The sequence below is a fragment of the Megalobrama amblycephala genome, linkage group LG10, assembly GCF_018812025.1.
Source record: "Megalobrama amblycephala isolate DHTTF-2021 linkage group LG10, ASM1881202v1, whole genome shotgun sequence".
NCBI classification, from domain to species: domain Eukaryota; kingdom Metazoa; phylum Chordata; class Actinopteri; order Cypriniformes; family Xenocyprididae; genus Megalobrama; species Megalobrama amblycephala.
In genome coordinates, this window is record NC_063053.1 from 34,465,684 (window position 1) to 34,485,414 (window position 19,731).

Sequence of the window (19,731 nt, forward strand, 5' to 3'; positions counted from 1 at the left end):
AGTGACAGTAATTTCTTAATTTATGTCAGGAGGGCAAAATAATCAATTGGTAAATATTTTGAAATGCATTCATATTCAGTCAGGGCTGCTATGGGTTATTTGTGTTCACAAAGCTGCAATGAACAGCGTCCGTCAGGACTTTGTGTCAAAAAGTGTGCATACTTTGAGAAATACTGATATATTTACACAAGCTAGTTTAATATTTACTAGACAGAATCAAAATTTCTATTCATTATCCACTGATTTATGCGATCTGATGACTATTGGCGGCTGGCTGTTTCTACGCATGAAACACGAAGCTAATAAACATGTTTACGATAGTATATGATTTGTCTGTGAATTTCATGAGGTTTGGGGTATTTTCATATCAATAAAGGATTTTTACATTAGAGTATGTCAGAATTTGTTGCCATTTGTTGGAAAATCTTATAGAACTGCTCAGACATTCCAAGATCTGACAAACACTGTTTGAAAGTGTTCAGTCAGATGAAAACAAACCCCAACCGACGCCAACAAACGGCCACAGGGGTAACATAACTGATCTGACTAACATAACAAATCCCGACGAGCGTGTCCGCCTGTGTTTGCTGGTGTCTCTCTGTGTGGTGTGAACTGGCCTTTACAAACTATTCAAACTCAAATGCGTTTTAGATAAAAACTGAAAGAGTTGTCAGAAGCTTAATGGCGGTGATGTTTAAGTTGTGAGACCATGGTGTAGCTTTTTACTTCTGGCAATTGTATTTATGCTTCAAAATTCATAAAAGAAGTGTTCATTTGTGAAAATTATCTTGATGGACAAATTGTGCAAGTATCATAAACTTCTGTTGATCACAGAGCTTATTTTTTTGGGATAATCCAAAAAAATCCTAATGGGTTTTTGTTGAGGGAACCAGTGTGATGCAAACTTCTGGGTTGGCCTACAAATTTCCATCATCCCTGCACCAATGTATTACTTTGGCAAGAATGCGAACATGTCATAATTTACTGCCCCCTATTGGATACCTGAGCTGTTTACACATTCATTCTAGTGACAGGTGGCTTTGTAATGAGATTTGGATTAGCTTTACCTTGAGGATCCAGCGGATCATGTCCTTGTGCACCTCTAGATGAGGAGCATTCTGCAGGGTTTCCAATAAAGCCAAGATACTGGGAGTGTTTGAAGGAGCCTCACCTGGTCCTACAATGAAGAAATTTGTTCAGCTCAACTATAAGAAGTGTGTATATCGGTGTGTTTGTGTGTGTGTAATGGAGACAGAAGACAGACATACTGGAGATTTTGAGAGTGAAATTGAAGTTGGTATCGTTATCTTCTGCGCTGCTGATGAGATGTTGCTGTTCCTCCACCAGGCCCATGCCTATGAGATGCAGCACCTGTGGGACACGTTCATACAGAGCTCTAACTTGGGTGGTAATTCAACATCTAACATTATGGTACAATGTCCCAAGATAACATTCATGGTAGTTTCTTTTGCCAGAAATTAATTGACAAACTAATTTAAACATTAAATAACAAGTGAACAGTACTTGAAAACCATGCAAATGTACTTCACAAGGCAATTATCAAAAATGATGATGTTCGTAATATGAGAGAGTGCTCCAGTTTGTGCAGACGTACCCTCTGAAGCATGGACTCAGACCAGTGTCCTCCGCTGGGCTCCATTGCCCACTGCAGCACAGCTCCTAGAATCCCCAGCAACACGTCACACTGCAGCATGTTCACCAGACTAGCAAACAGCGGACAGAACCGAGGCAAAACCGGTGGAGGCAGAACTACAAGAAACATACATGCAAATCAGTTTTTGCCACTGACATCACATATCACCAGGGCTACGTGATTAACTGACATAAAACCAAAATCATTGTGACATGGCGACACGAACCAATCGCAAAGGCTGCAATTTGAATTAAATAAATATACGCAATGTATGTTTCAGAGTGAAGTGCGGCACTGTGTTCATTTACACATGAGCAGCTCATGATGTATTAACTGTTTTCAACATTGATAATAATAATAAATGTTTCTTGAGCAGGAAATCAGCATATTAGAATGATTTCTGAATGATCATGTGACACTGAAGACTGCAGCAATGATGCTGAAAATTCAGCTTTGCATCACAGGAATAAATGACATTTTAAAATATATTCAAATAAAAAATTTAGATAGATTTAATAGATTTTTACTAGATTTAAATTAATAATAAAATTTATCAAATAAATGCAGCCTTGGTGAGCATAAGAAACTTCTTTTAAATACATTAAAAATCTTTCTGATCCCACACTCTTGAACGGCAGTGTAGTTGCAAAGGTACTCATAAGTAGGAGATTGTCTAAAGTGGTCCATCAAAATAAAGTGTTACCTCTATTATTTTTCTTAAATACTCTATTTTCTATTAAACTGTGAAATATTACAGTACCAATGCTTCTTATTTAGTTTGTATTTAGTAATTCTTTATGTGTATTAAATAATAATAATAATAATAATAATAATAATAATAATAATAATAAGAATAATAATATATAGCCATATTAAAACAATCAAAAAATTTGGGGCAAAATCTGCAGCCTTACAAACAAGCACAGCAAACCTTGATTTATTCATTTACGTAATTGCTAATTTTTCCAGAAAAATTGCCTTTACTCCTCCCCCCTCAAATAATGCTATGAATGGGTTAATGTGGCATTATGCTTATGTAAATGTAGTGGCCAATTAATATCACCTTATTTTCAAAATTTTGGACTGCAACAAGTAATTCAATACTATAAACAAAAATAACGAAAGAACCCATTTTAATGACGCAATATGCCTTTCTGGGTGAAATGTTTAAATTGTTTGCCCATACCTAAAATGTTAACAGTATATAAATATATGTAGATAGCAGTACCTGAATCTTCCCCATTTTGCCTCTTTATCTTTCTCTGAGCCTCTTCAGCCTGAACGAAAACAAAGAAAACAAATGAACATGGGTTTTCAACAGTTGTTCTTTTTGAGTTTCAGTTTCAAACATGCAGCGTACCTTAGACTGGTCAGCTCTGGAGTAATGGTGAAAGTAAAGGTTGAACATCTTGGCACACTCTGGCCTGAGTTTATAAAGTCCTCTACCCGTCACACCAGGCTTCCTGTACAACACATTTCACACAGGATTACACACAGACCAATCCAAGGCTTTGGACGAGACTCTTTTATTTAGGACACTCACTTAAACGAAGCCACACTATCGATGACCCTCTCCATGCCGGTTTCCTTATTCTCCTGTGTGCAGATGACAAGTGATGACGAGTGAGTGAAATTCATTAGCAAAAAGTACCACCAGGTGGCAGTCACATTCAAGAAAAAAAGCCTGTCAACAGGAACTTCAGGAAAAAGATCAATTTAGATTTAGATTTTAGATTTTAAAAACATGGCATTTGTTTCACTTTTATCATGGCTTGTGCATTTGTAAGTTGTACAAACAAAGAGATGTATTATACATAAGTTTCAGAGATCATTTTCCAGGACATTTTCAATTTTGTTTTTTCAAGCGCCAAACGAGCGGAAGCCATTCACTTGGACTATATGGACTCAGAGATGGATTATTTTCCTAAAATTGTTTGTTTATCTGAGGAAAGTCATATCATATCTGGGATGGCATGAAGGTAAGTAAATGATGAGAATTTTAATTTTGGGGCAAACTACCCCTTTTTATACCAGTTAACATTATTACAATTGCTACTGCATGTAGCAAATCTTTTTTTCTTTTTTTTTTGGGTCAGATTTTAAAGGAGTGATGACATGAGAAACCAAATTTGCCTTGATTTTTTAGCATTTAAAGGTCTTTGTATCATTAAACTTCCTGTAAGTTTCATAGCTTAAGACGTGCTCCCCATTATAAACGAAGCATTTATTTAATCATGTTCTAAATACGACTCGTTGTGGATCCTATGGGGCAAGGTGACGTCACCTAGCACCAGTCGTTTGCATATGACCACCTCCAGCGCAAGACAACAACGCCTAATTTTGCATCATCGCATTGTTGTCACGCCAACGGGTGTACAGTCGACGTGCATCGAATGGGTCTGAAAAAGTAGCAGTTTACAATAAGATTGCGATGCCACGCAGATGTGCCGTTCCTGGCTGTGGAAAAACAACGTTCGAATACTCTGCCAAAGTATCCAGACGACAGGGAAAAAAGGGATTCAGTTTATTTTTTGCAAACGTCTCAGTCATGTCTGTTAATTTACGTGTGTTCACTACATGGATGAATGACTGTTTAAGGAGAATATTTATGAAAAAATAAATAAAAAAAATCGCAGTATGATGCTGGCTTTGCCAGAACACTTTTACTCAAAGATTAGGTTAATACTCAAACATGCAGATTAACATAATTATTATTAATAGTCCTTTACAATGTGCATGTACTTCAGGGGTCTCCATGCAGCATTTATGTTCTTGCTCAGAGGGCATTGCACCACAATTGCCACAAGTGCACCTTGAGTGTTTATAGCAATTGTATTTTATTTGGTTTTACACCTTTTTATGCAGAATTGTCATTTTAAGGGTCTTTACAATATTACTTTATCACCTGCTAATATAAAACACTTTCTTATAAATGAATTGTGAAAATATGTTGCCTCGTTTCTAGTACATGTGATACACAAGTACAACTTTGCCATATCAATGCTGCATCTACAAATATGACCTGTGCATGCATTTTGTCCGTGGTATACCCTATCATTTCATTGAAATTAGTTGAATAATGTCGAACTGTTAGCAAGTTGCCCGATAATTAGGCAACAATAACCCGTTTTCAAGTGTCTCAGGTTACAAATGACATGAGATACGACATATAATTTATTCTAAATATTTTCCATGTGGACATGGGCTGATCCATTCTTAGTTGTTGTGGAGATGGTTCATTGGCTCAAACATACAAGGCTGTATCATTGCAAAAGCCATCGCCTCAAACGGAAGCACCCGCTACTATTGTAAACAGTTCTGCACGTGTTCTGACTAGGGGGCGTTAATAATTAATGCATGGGCACTGACGTTAGCCAATCATAACAGTGGGTGGATACACTGAACTCTTAAAGGGGAAAACCCCCCAAAACCGTAAGAGTAGGAAGGAGAGAAACAGGGTGGAAAAAGGTCATAAATCACTAAATTTAAGTTTTTCATTAAAAAAAACTATAGTAATATAAATGCACCTAAGGGAACATAATAAAAAAAAAAAAAAAAAAAAAAAAAAAAAAAAAAAAAAAACCAAACATGTCATGACCCCTTTAAAGACAACATAGTTACTGAACAAAACAAACGCTGATAATAACATGCTAACAATTGTAAGACGATAACCAGCACTTTCATGATCTGGGATAAAAGTGAAGTTGTGAGGATTTACGTACATTTTCAGGCAGTGCTTTGACCAGCTCGCTGTGGGCCATGGGTCTAATGCATAGCTGGTGAACAATCTCTCGCCTTATCTCATCAGAGCTCTCCACCTGACCAACACCTGCAGTGTATCGCTCACCTGCAGGACAAAACAAACAAAGCATTAATAAATTTTTTTTTTTTTTTTTTTTTTTTTTTTTTTTTTTACTTTCTATGGTGTTTAATAAGCTCAATACACACCTATAAGAAAGCTCAAAGGACGTGTGTTAAATGATCACTCACCCACAATCATAATGACCAGGTGCAGCATCTCCTCAATTAGTGTGTTATTCTGCTGAACCACATCCTGAGAGACAGAGAGCGACACACACATCACTGGCAACAGAAGTGAGTGCAAGTAGAGGGGAATCAAATAAAAAGAAAAGTAATAGGAGAAAAAGAGGTTTCGAGGTAAGCAGACCTTGTTAGCGTTCTCTCTGCCGTATCTCTTTCTGCAGTCTGCTGAGCTGAAGATATGATAGAGCTCAAAACGACTCAACATGATCATCAGGAAGTGGTTTGGATCCATCATGGAAGCTCCAGCCTAGATCCAAAAACAGCATGAAACATGATCACTAAATTACAGTGAATTCACCTTTTCAAAAGATTCACCTTTTACTAAAGACTACAGTGATTTTATTAGTATTTTTATTTAAATCAGCATAAAATAAATACCACCATTACAATACCAACACTACAATTTAAATAATAGTGTTCCCACACTTTAACCAATGAATTTCCATGACCTTTCCACAGCCGTTTTCTTTTTATAGTGGCTGCACTCAGAGCAAATTAACTGATTATTTTCAACAACAGTAATCAGAATTTTGGCACAGAGAATTGTGCTTAATTAATGAAAATATTTTAGGACTTCTTTATATTAGATCAATTTTAGGACCATTTTTTAAATTGTGATTTTTCAGCACATTAAATTTACAAGCACATACATTTTCATTAATAATAAAAATTACAGTAATCCGATTTCTTTCTCTTTTTTTAACTGTCCTAGAATAAACTTCTTTATGTAAAATTATTTAATTTTGCTCTTTATTTTGGAAAGAAATTTTCCCAGGACTTACAATAATTTACTATAATTATAGCAAAGCATTATTAGTTAAGCTTCAGAAATATCTTGACACGACTGACCTGAAGCATGATGAGGTCTTTATCAAACATCTCCACTCTACACTTCACGTTGTGATAATAATAGATCTGCAAAGACAATTAAAAAAAGTGTGATATTTTTATGAAAAGGCAATCACATTGTTAAAATAAAATGCCATGAACATTAGAATGAAACAAATGTACAAGCTTCTTGCCTGATTGACCAAAGAGAAGCCATTTCTCCTCCACATCCCAGCATGCACCTGTGCGCAGAGTACAAGGCAGCGGAGCGGGTGCTCGATCAACATGGGTGGACTCAGTTCACTCTGTAGAAGACAAAAGAGACCTCAGAAAGCATTGAGAAAGTTTGTGAAGAACAAAAATTTGTCATGAACCAAAACTCCTAAACTCACCAGGGGCAGCTGCTCAGGGAATCGATAGGCAACCTCAGTTTTGCTCAGCAGAGCATGTAAACCTGATTGCAAGAGAAAGAAAGTTGAAGTTCAGTTGAAATGTAGTGTGGTTATCATCATCAATCACTTTTCAAGCAATTTCGGGAGAGAATCCTATATTCCGTACACACACAACAATATTGGTATTCAATAATCAAGGAATTCACTATGTATTTATTCCCAAAACTGCAGTGTGTATATGACCTTCCAATGGAAGCTTGTTTCTGCCATGGAATAAAAACATAAAGGTAATTGCGACTTCTCACAATTTTGACTTTTTCCTCAGAATTGCACATTTATATTTCTCACAATTCACAAAAAAAAAAAAAAAGTTGGAATTGCAAGTTGCTATCTCTCGCAATTCTGACTTTTTTCCTTGCAAGAGCAAGTTTATATTGCAATTCTGAGAAAAAAAGTCTGAATTGCGAGATTTAGTCGTAATTATGAGACAAACTCGCAGTTTGTACTTTTCTCAGAATTGTGAGATATTAACTCATCAGAAGTTTATATCACGCAATTCTGACTTTATAACTTGTAATTCTGAGAGAAAAAAAGTATGAATTGCTAAAAGTAAACATTCATGGAGGAAAAGTCAGAAACATGAGTTTATCTAAGAATTGTGACTATATCTCGCAATTCTGACTTTTTTCCTTGGAAGAGCAAGTTTATATTGCAATTTAGACAACTGGCAATTGCAAGTTCATATCACAATTCTGAGAAAAAAGTCTGAATTGTGAGATATAGTCGCAATTATGAAAAACTCTCTTCATACTTTTTTTCTCAGAATTGTGATATTAACTCATGCAATTCTGACTTTCTAACTTTATAGCAATGGATTTTGCGTGAAACAATATTAGAGTCACCTGCTAAAAGCCGGGACACGGGCAGGTGTATGCTGACTTTCTCCTGAGAGACGCAGTAGCGGATGGTGTCAACAGAGTGGCCGCACATGCTGAGGGTTATGGGCTGCTCCCCATCTGTGAAACCACTGTGGCAGTGAGTCAGCGCGCTCAGGCACTTCTTATAGGCTTCTATCAGCACTCTCTCCTGTACATGCAACAAATAACATACTTATATACAGCCTCCATCATGGTGCATTATGGGTACTAATGTCTAACATGCACTCACATCACTGGCACACCATTCCTGCATCATAGAGATGATATGTGTGAGCTTCATCTGTAAGGTGAATGCTGCCTCCCATTCCGGCTCCATCTCTATGTGCTGCCCCACCTGACGCACTACTGGGTCCATTCCCTGCAAAGAGGACACACACATGCCCCTGTTTTCATGCCCAATCTCAATTTCCCTAGACACACATCCCTAAGTTCAGATTGGTATAGTCACCTGCATGCATTTTAGCAACTCCAAGAAAGCATCAAAACCCTCCAGATACTTCTCCCTGAGTTGGTCGCCCCACTCCGATGGACGGCTTATCAGGACATACCTGCATCAAGAGAAATGCATCATGACATGGATCTCAAGAAATGGGAATTTTTGACACAATTAATGCATAACTGTATTCAAAGTCATTCAAAAACCCACCCCTAATGTATACAGGCCACAGAACTGGTAAGCATTATTCTGAAAATCACTAGTTCCAATCATATTGGCTGACTTCTACACTACTTCTGACATGAAATATTGCAGACAGGCCCTTCCTGTGTAAATGGGTGGTTCTTGATCAGAATAAGCTTGTGAACCAGAAGTCAAACTTCTGGCTTAATTGACTTGGCATGAATTGGCAATTTATAACCACACACACTCGTTATCTTACTTGAGGTCTCCTATAAGGCTCTGGACTCGGCGGAATTTGAAGGCCTGTTGTGCGGTGTAGCGTTCAAACTGAAAGCGGCCCTGCAGGTCTCGGTGTCTGAGGTGGTCTACGAAGGTGCGGATGATGGTGGTCATCAGGTTCTCTTCAGTGATCAACATCCGCGCCTGAAAATATCATACACCGTTCACCTCCGCATCTGACAGACCATCTGGTGGTTTGGGCAGTAAGCTGTTATTTCTTTCCTATACATGAATTTCCTAATATATGAAACCCCAAAAACCATATGAAATGAAGAAGGAAAGAAGAAGAGGACGGAGAGAGGAAAAGTGAGGAGGATAATAAAAAAAGTAAATAGTAGTAATTTCAGCAACTGAAAATATTCAGCCAAAAATGATTTTGAGAAAGTTTTGCAGGGCTGAAATCATTGACCAAAACAGTGAGGATTAGGCGTGTTTTGACTGTGTCTTTATTTCATGCAAAAAACATGAATAAGCTGTAAACATGTTAGCTATGTAGACGCTAGGGCATGATTGACAATTCTGATAATCGATTTCTGTGATGTGTGAACAAAACTTCGCTAAACATATTGGGCCCTATTTTAACGATCTAAGCGCATGATCTAAAGCTCTTGGCGCAGGTGCACTTAGGGTGTGTCAAAATCCACTTTTGCTAGTTTAGATGGAAAAAATGGTCGGCACTCCAGGCACATGATCCGAAAGTGTTGTACCTAGTCTCTTAATGAGTCGTGTGTGTTTTGGGTGTAACGTGCAATAAACCCCAAATATAGACACCCTCAACCTGACGATTGGTCAAATAATTAGCCAAATTTCATTCATCATTACTGCAAATAGGTAATTCTGATACATGCAATGACCATCCATTATGACATGTAGGCATTTTTATCTTTATGTACACAAATCTTTTACATTGTAATCCTTTTATTTTTAATATTTGGCATGTTTGTGTGCTGCTGCGCGCCCATGTGTGTAACAAGCAGAGTGTACGCGCATTGTGCACCCGCCTATAGGCACATATTACTAACGTGCACCCTTTAAATAACAAAACCAAAAAAAAAAAAAAATGCGCCATTAACTTTAGACCAGGTTTCAGTTGGTCAATGGTGCAGTCGTTTTCAGTTGCCTCAAAACGGCAAACAATGCGCCTGAACACACCTCGTTTTCAGACCAGCACGCCCATGGGTGAACAGATGGGCGCGAATGCATTTGCTATTTAAACATATATATTTAAAATTATAACTACGTCGGGCTGAAACTAGCAAAAAACACTTGTGTCATGTTTGCCGTCACATTGCACCGGGTGCACGATGGGGCCCTATTTGTAGCGTGTCCATCCACTAAACGCAATAAGCTTTGTGCTTTGTTACTTTTAATATAAAAGTCAGTAAATTTTATAACAAAATTCAAACTATAAATTTTGTTTTGAGGCTTTTTAATGTGTCGTGACAGATAGCTGTAACCGCTTCAGTTCAAGAGGCACGTGAATCTCTTCCGCTTTACTACTAGTTATAGCACCAAATAAACATGAATGAACATCCGAAGATGTGTATATGTGTGTGTGTGTGTATATAATATATATAATATATGTATATATATTTATAATTATGTTATGTATAATTATATTATGTATTATATATTTATAAATATGTATATATTTAAATAAATATATAGTTATAATAGGCAGGAACAAGTGGAAAATGAAATGCAAAGATGGAAAGGGAACAGAAAGAGTGAACAGAAAAAGGAAAGAGGAAAAGGAAAAAGAGACCAAAAACCCAAAATGACAAGCCCTCTTCCTCACAGCAGGCCGTCTCTCCTTGCATGTACTTACCAGAGAAGGCACGGTGAACATTTGCACAGAAAGGTCAGTGACTGAGAACTCCCTGTCGTGGTCGTCTTTCACGTAGTCGCTCTGCAAGCGCTCATAGTTCTGCAGGTAGTGGTGAAGGAGGCGGAGGAGAGGAGAAAGAGGCAGAAGAGAGAGCAGAGGTGTGTGGGATTGGCGGTACTCACCACAGTGGGGGCGGTGAAGAGCTGCACTGACAGAGAGGTCACTGACACTACACGCTCGTGATCGTCCTCCATAAAATCTGTCTGGAGGCGCCGGTAATTCTAAAGGAAGGGGCACATTCACCTTCCGGGTCAGAGGTCAGGGGCTATCTGCAGTTATGTCCCCCGACTCAGTTCTCAGTTCTGCGGCACATACGGCCTGAAGTTACACCGTGGCACAGGTCAGTCTTGAGAACGGACACATGTGGAGCCAGGGGACTTGAGTTAAATCTGAACTTTGCACATTGTTTTTTTTTGTAGACTTTCTAGGGTTGTTTAAGCTAAGGTTCTAATCTCTGCCAGCACATGCTGTCAGTGACACCCGAGTAGGGCCCTGTGATTTCCGTAATGCAGAAAACGCAGACAGAATCGTGGAATCTAGTCATAAAAATGGAATTTACAGTATAACATGGAATGTCACAGAATGTGGCAAATTTTGGATGAATAAATCAAAAGTAGTAGTGTAATAGGACTGTACACTTAATTAAAAAAAAAAAAAAAAACTAAATCAAAATATGTTTAGTAGTATTTTTAGAGACCCCTGATATGATTGTAAAGCGCTTTGGGTATACAGTAGTACATAGGAAAGCGCTATATAAATGCCTTATTCATTCGTAGTGTCTGTGAATAATAAAACACAAAAAGAGTGCTACTAAAATATGAAGCATGCATGTTCTGCATGTTTCTGTGTTAATGATCAACAAAGTTCCATCTACTAAATGCATACATTCTGCCGTCTCACTATACGAGGACGCTCAAAGGTCTCCGCTACAACCCACCAAAATAAAGGTTTGGTTTAACGACGAATGAATGAATATATTACTATTGTACCGTAGAATGCACTTCTTAAAGCAACAAAAATAATAAAATTATTAAAACTATTTTTAAAGGAACATCACATTTTCCTTCCATGTTTTAATTTTAACAGTAAACCTCTGTTGTGAAGCAAAACATAAAAGGAACTGTTATTTTCTTCATTAAATTGTTAATGTTTTATGACTTAATTTGATTATTGATAATACATTTGTATTAAATAATAAATCCAGAAAAAAAAAAAATAAGCAGACAACAGAGTTTCTGAAAGGACCATATTATTGTACTTTTTTTTTTTTATATCAATTATTGAAGTTTTAATAATTCAATTAATTAGACATGCCTTTTTATTATTAAAATTTGATTAAACCATGAAAACAAAGTACCAGAACCAGAAACCAGAAAAAATAAATACATCTGAAATCATGGAACTTAATTGAAATGGAATTTGGGAACAAAAATAAAACTTTAAATAAAATAAAAAATTCATAGGGCCCTAAAAAATTGTGTTCAATTTTAAGAAGAACGTTAAATTATATAAAAGTTTCATGATTTCAATTAATCAGACATACTTTTTGATTACTTTTCTAAAAAATGTTAAGGGTTTATAAGGGAATTTTTCAATCCAGAAAAATTAACAGAATCTGGAAACCTGAGAAAAAATTTCGGATTTCATAGGGCCCTACACCGGAGTGCACACTGAGAGACAGATTTCCTGCTGTCACAGAACAACCGGGTCAGTTGGAGGACTGCAGCGGGCAGCGAACCAAAGAGAACAAGAGTAATATGCCAAGGCAAAGTATCTCTCTCTATTACATAGTCTCTCTCTCTCGGAGACGATACCCCTCACTGAACAGGGACTGGATTCTCAAACTCTTATCCTCATAGATCATAGATCAGCTGAATCAAACTGAGTGTGAAGTGAAAGTGAACTGGATGTTCTAGTGTAAATCACAGACTTTGAATATTCTGGAAACTAATATCAATTCTGTCTCACAGGATGGTGCAATACAAGTTTAAGCTCTATCGACAGAATCTATAACATTTTGTTGGAAAAAAAAAAAAAAAAAAAAAAAATGGCAATTGCAGTTATGCAGTTACACTGGAAATCCTGTGAGTGGAGTTTGCTCCATGTAAAATGTGTTTTACAGATGGTATCCTGGCAGATAACCATTTCTAAATGGTCATGACATGATAAGTTAAGACTGGAAATAACTTTAAATGGAGAGTTAAAAGGAAATCGTTTTCATGCTAGTCTAATGTTAACAAGTATAATGTTTTGTTGCAATGTTTTTAAAATTGTGTGCATTTCAATGCAAAGCCTTGCCTTACAGACTTTCAGTGTAACAGCATAAAAGCAATTTTAAGTAATATGAACTTGTAACTTAGAGCCAAAATGTTACTTCAACACATGTACCTTCACTGGAGTCAATACTTAAAGGGTTAGTTCACCCAAAAATGAAAATAATGTCATTAATTACTCACCCTCATGTCGTTTTACACCCGTAAGACCTTCGTTCATCTTTGGAACACAAATTAAGATATTTTTAATAAAATCCGATGGCTCAGTTAGGCCTCTATAGCCAGCAAGTTAATTTGTTTCTTTTGTTTCAAATCAGTGATTTGGAGCGATAAAGTAACGTGATTTCACAAGTTTGGCACACGATCCGAATCACTGATTCGAAGCAGTGTTTTGAAATCGGCCATCACTAGACATTGTTGAAAAGTCATTATTTTGTTTTTTTGGTACACAAAAAGTATTCTCGTCGCTTTATAATATTAAGATAGAACCACTGAACTCACATGAACTGTTTTAAATATGCTTTTAGTAACTTTCTGGGCATCTGAAAGTGCAAATTAACTTGCTTTCAATGGAGGCCTCACTGAACCATCGGATTTCATCAAAAATATCTTAATTTGTGTTCCGAAGATGAACGAAGGTCTTACGGGTATAGAACGACATGAGGGTGAGTAATTAACAACATTATTTTCATTTTTGGGTGAACTAACCTTTTAAAAGGATAGTTCACCCCAAATAAAAAAAAAATCTATCATCATTTACTCATCATCTCAAAACTAATGAGGTTTGAGGTTAATGACTAATTTTCTTCATAGTTATCTTCATTAGTGTTGAACAAAGATAAATTAATAAAGGTCTTTTAGGTTTGGAATGACATAAGGGTGAGTGATGACAAAATGTTCATTTTTGGGTGAACTATGCTTTAAACAAAGGTCATGGAGTCCCAGAAAGCCTGTGTTTTTAAAATTGTTTTACTCTGTGCTATAAAAGCAGATTACACCCCTTACAGAAAAAATAAATTCATGTCCGGTGACAGCGCAAAGCCTGTGCCAATGTGTTACATTTATGTTATTTTTGCTTCATGAATTCAACAAATTGTAATGTCTTTTTACTGACTATTCCTCAGTAAGCATGAGAATGCATGTGAGAGACTGCAAACTCTGGTGGGTAAATACACCAAATTATCACTGCTTTTGGGGGCTTCATGGCCTACAGAGATAAAGTTCTGGGCTGTACTACAGAAACCTCCTATCTTCTTGAGATTTGAAAAAGTTCTATTTCCTGAGTAAAAATCCACGGTTAGTAAACAGACACGACAAGATTTTAAATTAGGATGTTTCTGTAAGACAGCCCCTGATATTTTACTGTCAATCAATATAAGGACTGTTCCATTGTGAATGGAAGTCTTACCCTCGCAAACTGGATTGCAAAAAGTTTCTTGTACTTTGGATCCATGAGTAGGCTGCTCATAAAGAGCTGGTGGTAAACATTTCTCGCTCCTGCAGGAAACACAATATTAGGTACAGCATGAGCTTAAATGGGTGAATCTCACAAAAACAGGCAAGAACATGTCTCAGTCATATTTTATCCCAAAAACAAAACAAACAAACAAGAAATTACAGTTACACTTTATTATAAGGTGTTACGGCATAATGATACAAGTAAGCAATCTGTCCGTCATAGACTGCGTGACTTCGCCACTTCCTGTGGACTTTTTCCCCTTGCGACTAAGTGAAATTTTGGTCGTCTAAGCCTCTTCCTTGACGACTAAAGGTTAGTCGACTATTAGGGGGCAGCCCTAGTAATATTATTTAACAACAAGTACTCGTGGAGTTAGGGTTATAATTAGGGTTTGGTTTATTGTCAGTTGCTTGTAATTATGCATAATCTACCGTTATTACTATTAATCGTGTTAAGCTACAATATAATTTCTTAACACGATTATAAGGCAGCTCAGCCAAAGTGTTTTTTGCATACATGTGGTTTCAGTTGTTCCTACATTTTTTTGTAAATTTAAAATAATTTTTAGTATGAAGTTTTTGGTGAATCATGATTTGTTTGTGAAAATGTTCATACACAGATTTCACACACAAATTTGTGCGTACACATGCACAGCTGTGCTGTGTGTTTCTGGAGTGCTGCAATATCTCGGGAGAGCTGATGTCAGTACATTCATTCATTCACCTTTCCACATCTTGGAGTCACAGAGCATGAGTGTGTCCACGAGAGAAGAGTTCTCTCCCTCCGGTCCGCACTGCAGTCCCACCTGACACAGGATCCTCCTCAGAGCATCTGCCGGGTGACAGTAATACACTGAGGCACTGATTCACTACAGCAGGCACCCCATAAGCAGACACAAACACTGACACAGAGCACACTGCTCTATTAAACACAATGAATCTGTAGGTAGATTTTGATAAACTTATGATTACAGGTATCATAGCGCAAAAAAAAAAAAAAAACAGCTGTGAAATCCAAATGTATTGTAATTGCTAAATAGACACGTTAAAGCAGATAAAGCAGAAATTGATTAATATGACTTCTAAATAAGTGATTAAAATGAAAGAAACCAAGGGAAACAACAGAGAGAGAGTGATACAGAAAGATGCAGAGACAGACCTGAGGATCTGATGATTTGGCCAAGCCAGTTGAGAGCTTTGAGCGCAAAACACTGATGAGCCACCACAGAGGAGTGCATGACCTGAACCCGCAGAGGTTTCGTCTGACGACTCGTGTTCCTCTGCAAAACATGTCCAAAGATGTTCACCAACAAACTACATTTACAAGAACAATTACTGATGCTTTCATTTCTGCAAAAGTTGCCCCACAATGCTAAAGTGTTGTGGATGGTTGCCAAAGTGTGAAGTTGCTACAGTGTTGTGGGTTGTTCTAAGCCCACCCCAAGTCTACAGATGGCCACGTATGTGGCGTTTCTCCCTCCTATCTGCTTCAAGCTCTTGATAAATTGTGGCATTTCTTTGTTGTTTAGAATCCAGTATTCCCGTAATTCTTTTGTCTTTGATGAGTTTAATAAAGAACTCTGTCTCAACTTTGTGTCCAAACATACCATGCCATCTTTAAAGAATAATTGACTTTTATGTACGCCAGGTGACCTGTAAATGCAAAAAAAAAAAAAAAAAAACATTTCCATTGCAGTTTTGCAAAATATTCCTTTTTCGAGTTGACTGAAAAACCACCTCATGTGAGCGTAAAAACTATTTTACGACATATGGGAGTTTTCACAAAAGTGATGTTTTCCATTGGGTGTATTTTCAATTCGTAATTTCTATTTGCGCAATTTGAAGGGTAATGGAAACGCAGCTAGTAGTGATGCAGCGAAATAAATTATTTACCGAAACACCAAAACTAAAGTTTTCATTTAGCTGAAAACTGATTATAATGTTTATTTAATAATCAACTAATTAATTAAATGTATTTAAATAAAACAAAAAAATTGCACACAAGAGGATATTATATCAACTTTTATCAATATAAATATGGTTAAATCAATAAATATATTAAATAAACATTTAAACGGTGGATGTAATTAAAAAAAAACTTGTTTTCATTAAACAGGGTTGCTGCACGTTTAAGGCTTTTTAAGACCTTTTTAAGACCTGAAGAAATAAAAATTAATACTATACAATAGGGGGGGGGGGGGGGGGTGCAATATTGACAAAATATTTTATCTCGATATTTTTTAAAGTTTAAAAGTTTGTTGATAAAAATAATTAGATTATATTTTTCTGAGTGTGTTTTTGTGCTGGTACCATAGCTGGTTTAGGCCTGTTGTGGACTGCTGACTCACGAAGACATTTTTGTTCATATTCTGTGCAGTGTCAGTGATCAGACAGCAGTAACAGAAATGAACATTTTTATTAAGGGGCATTATTTGCCACCTTAAATTGATTTCCAGGAGCATTTTTACCTACATAATTTTTCTACACTTATTAGATGTATGCATCACCTTTTATGTCAAATTCTAACATTCAAATTAAATTCAATTAGAATAATAGCACAGTATAGTGTTATTACCAATTAAATGAAATCATTATCAACAAATTCCATCTTTGCAATGCAGAGGTGACACAGAAGCGGCATGAGAAGTGGCATTAATATATTTACACAGCATTTACAATGTGTCTACATACATTTAATTCAATATTTAAATATGAAATTATTTCTAATTTTAACTTTTTAAATAAAATGTACTTTAAATATGAAACTAAACTGCCAGTAGGTGGCAGCAAGTCACTATCTTAATGAGGGAGTCATTCATTCAACTGATTTGTTCAAATGACTGATTCATTCAGGAACAAAGCAAATGATTGTCAAACCACGGATTCAGTCAGTACAACAAAAACATTTCTGTCTGCTGCACGGAGACCCTGTACTGCTCTTCATCATTTTGAAATTAAACAAGATTGACAATATTGTGTCTAATTTTATTTAATTGTATAAAATAAATCACATTTGCATTCATGCCGATTTGGAGAAAACGGCATTCTTGCAATGCTGTGATACAATACATCATATCATATGATATAATAAGACAAAGACTAGTCGGGGCAAAAATGCCTGTGTATCTTGAATTTTGAGGGCATATAATAAATGCATACATCACGCAGTGAAAGCGTGAGTGACAAACTATTCAGCCCGCATATCGTTAACAATAATTACGATATCATCATAGACGATACTTATCACACACCCCTACACACATAAAGAATGAACTTGCAACTGTTACTGAACTGACATTTACCCATTTTCTTCTGTTTTCTCTTCCTTTCGCACGCAGGAGATTACACGCTGATGTTAATGCCGCGAGGCCCGCAAATTGTCACGTGAACAAGCAAATCCACAAAGAAAAAATATGTACACTAATTAGATAGTTTTAATTTGGTAAATGATTTAGATATCTTTAAGTCAAAGTGTCATAAAATATAAGTAAAATTAAGAGGTTATTTAAGTAACCTCTCATAAGTAAAAATAAGACTTAAGACTTTTTATGGCCTTAAATTTTAAAAATCTAATTTAAGACTTTTTAAGCCTTTTTTAGGATCCGCGGGAACCCTGTTAAAGATTTATTCAAACACAGGCTAAATTAAATAACGAAGACATCACTAACAGGTTAAGTAAATATATAATGATGTATTATAGTGCAAATATTTATCAAAATGCTCCTTTTCTATTTTTTTTTCTTTTTTTTTCTAGTTGACTATCAAGCTGTGGACATTAATTCGCTTTCCTGAGGTAAATGAAACATTACGTAACATAAGATGTTTTACTGATGTCTCTTCATGGTTGATTGATTAAATGAGTCATGATACATTTCAGTAAGTTGTACTGTTTCTTTCAACATAGCTTCTGATGTCCATTCATGTGAAATAACAAGTAGTGAAGGGGAAGAGATGATAGGTTCATGTGCCGCTCGAACTGAAGCAAACATCAAATGCTATTTACTGTATTGGATTTCGTGACAGAACTGTCAGATATTAAAGCTGACACTACGAAATGTTGGCGCACCAATGATAATAGTGATGTTTGTCTTAGAAAACACAACTAACAATCTTGTTTGTGAACCACGTATCACAGCCTGGTGCTGAAATAAGCAAACTGGGCAGGATCCTAAGTTTTCCTTCATAAAACTTAAATGAATGCCCTAGTTAACAAGAAACAGTTTTCAGTAAAAAGAGCAAAAAACAAAAACAAACGATTTACACATCTGAGGCAAACGGAGGGGATTTGAGATTGCAGAGAACTTACCACAATAACAGATTTGGCCTGCTCACAAAACTGAAAGTCCCCAAAGCGAACAGACTTCCTGCCCTGAATACGGTGAACAGAAGTAATCAATTAACAAAAGCAAGAACAAGCTGTGCTGAACCTTAAGCCTGAATTGTGGCACCGTGGAGGTGAAGTTGGCACTTACATCTCTGTCCACAGTGGTGGCGAAACTGACGGCCTCTTTCTGAGTGCAGTTCACAGCTTTCTGTAGTGTGTAGATGACCTGCTCGTATGTGTGGACCTCATCATTGAACAGCATGCAGTAGTACATGTCTCCACGGGCCCTTGAGAAGAAAATAAGCAATTACATATCTCCTAATACACTAACATGCAGCATTCAAAAACGATCACATGCATGATGGATGATCATGAGGGACTTGAATGGTTTTTTTTTCTTTGTGATTGTGGGAAAAACATTGAGACATGCCACCGCATGACTTCAAGGTATGAGTGACAATATATCTTACGGTGGCTCAAGGCCTTCAGGCAGCTCGTCTTCTTTATCCCAGGTGAGCATGTCCACAGCATATTTGAGAATGATGGAGAAAACATTATACGTGCGAGCGATCATCTCAGCAGACAGATTAGCCAACGGATCCTGCCAAACAAGAAAGGTTGTTATTGCTGACTAAAACTATTAAAAATCATCTTTAGCAATTGAAATAAAGCTGAAATGAGATACAATATTAGATGACAGAGGAAGAGGTATCGTACCTTCTGGGAAGAGTCACTGATATTGGGCTCGTGTTTCTGACAGTAAGGGCCCTTCTTCCAGGCCTCTGTGTCACCACAGTCACAAAAGCCTCCTCCTCCTGAGGTGGTCATCTACAGAGAGCACAAAGAGCCACTTAAACACAAAGACAGCAGCACATGACGGCTCAGGGTTGATCTCAAGTCTCCTACATCTGTAGCTTATAAATAATAGACCTGTCATTGTCATGAAGTCATGAATCAACCTGCAACACACATGACTCTCTGCTCTAGTGTTCCTTAAAACAAACACACCCTATAAAGCCTACTGCATCATAATT

General features: G+C 36.8%; 1 protein-coding gene across 3 annotated transcripts in view; it reads right to left on the minus strand.

Annotated features, from left to right (window-relative positions):
- Window positions 1–19,731, minus strand: part of ubr2 (ubiquitin protein ligase E3 component n-recognin 2) — a 49,977-nt gene that overhangs the window by 12,370 nt on the left and 17,876 nt on the right. For 2 of the 3 annotated variants that reach the window (XM_048205863.1, XM_048205861.1), the window contains exons 4-27: window positions 19,415–19,525; window positions 19,168–19,298; window positions 18,846–18,984; window positions 18,680–18,742; window positions 15,533–15,653; window positions 15,098–15,205; window positions 14,324–14,412; window positions 10,583–10,681; window positions 8,735–8,898; window positions 8,305–8,404; window positions 8,086–8,214; window positions 7,821–8,004; window positions 6,919–6,980; window positions 6,721–6,831; window positions 6,548–6,613; window positions 5,823–5,945; window positions 5,645–5,708; window positions 5,377–5,501; window positions 3,198–3,250; window positions 3,015–3,117; window positions 2,883–2,931; window positions 1,616–1,770; window positions 1,269–1,371; window positions 1,068–1,177 (exon numbers count right to left, since the gene is read on the minus strand). In XM_048205863.1, coding sequence (XP_048061820.1) covers window positions 1,068–1,177; window positions 1,269–1,371; window positions 1,616–1,770; window positions 2,883–2,931; window positions 3,015–3,117; window positions 3,198–3,250; window positions 5,377–5,501; window positions 5,645–5,708; window positions 5,823–5,945; window positions 6,548–6,613; window positions 6,721–6,831; window positions 6,919–6,980; window positions 7,821–8,004; window positions 8,086–8,214; window positions 8,305–8,404; window positions 8,735–8,898; window positions 10,583–10,681; window positions 14,324–14,412; window positions 15,098–15,205; window positions 15,533–15,653; window positions 18,680–18,742; window positions 18,846–18,984; window positions 19,168–19,298; window positions 19,415–19,525 — 2,562 coding nt within the window. Of the gene's footprint in view, window positions 1–1,067; window positions 1,178–1,268; window positions 1,372–1,615; window positions 1,771–2,882; window positions 2,932–3,014; window positions 3,118–3,197; window positions 3,251–5,376; window positions 5,502–5,644; window positions 5,709–5,822; window positions 5,946–6,547; window positions 6,614–6,720; window positions 6,832–6,918; window positions 6,981–7,820; window positions 8,005–8,085; window positions 8,215–8,304; window positions 8,405–8,734; window positions 8,899–10,582; window positions 10,682–10,764; window positions 10,864–14,323; window positions 14,413–15,097; window positions 15,206–15,532; window positions 15,654–18,679; window positions 18,743–18,845; window positions 18,985–19,167; window positions 19,299–19,414; window positions 19,526–19,731 lie in introns of all 3 variants that reach the window. The other variant, XM_048205862.1, reaches the window with a different exon arrangement.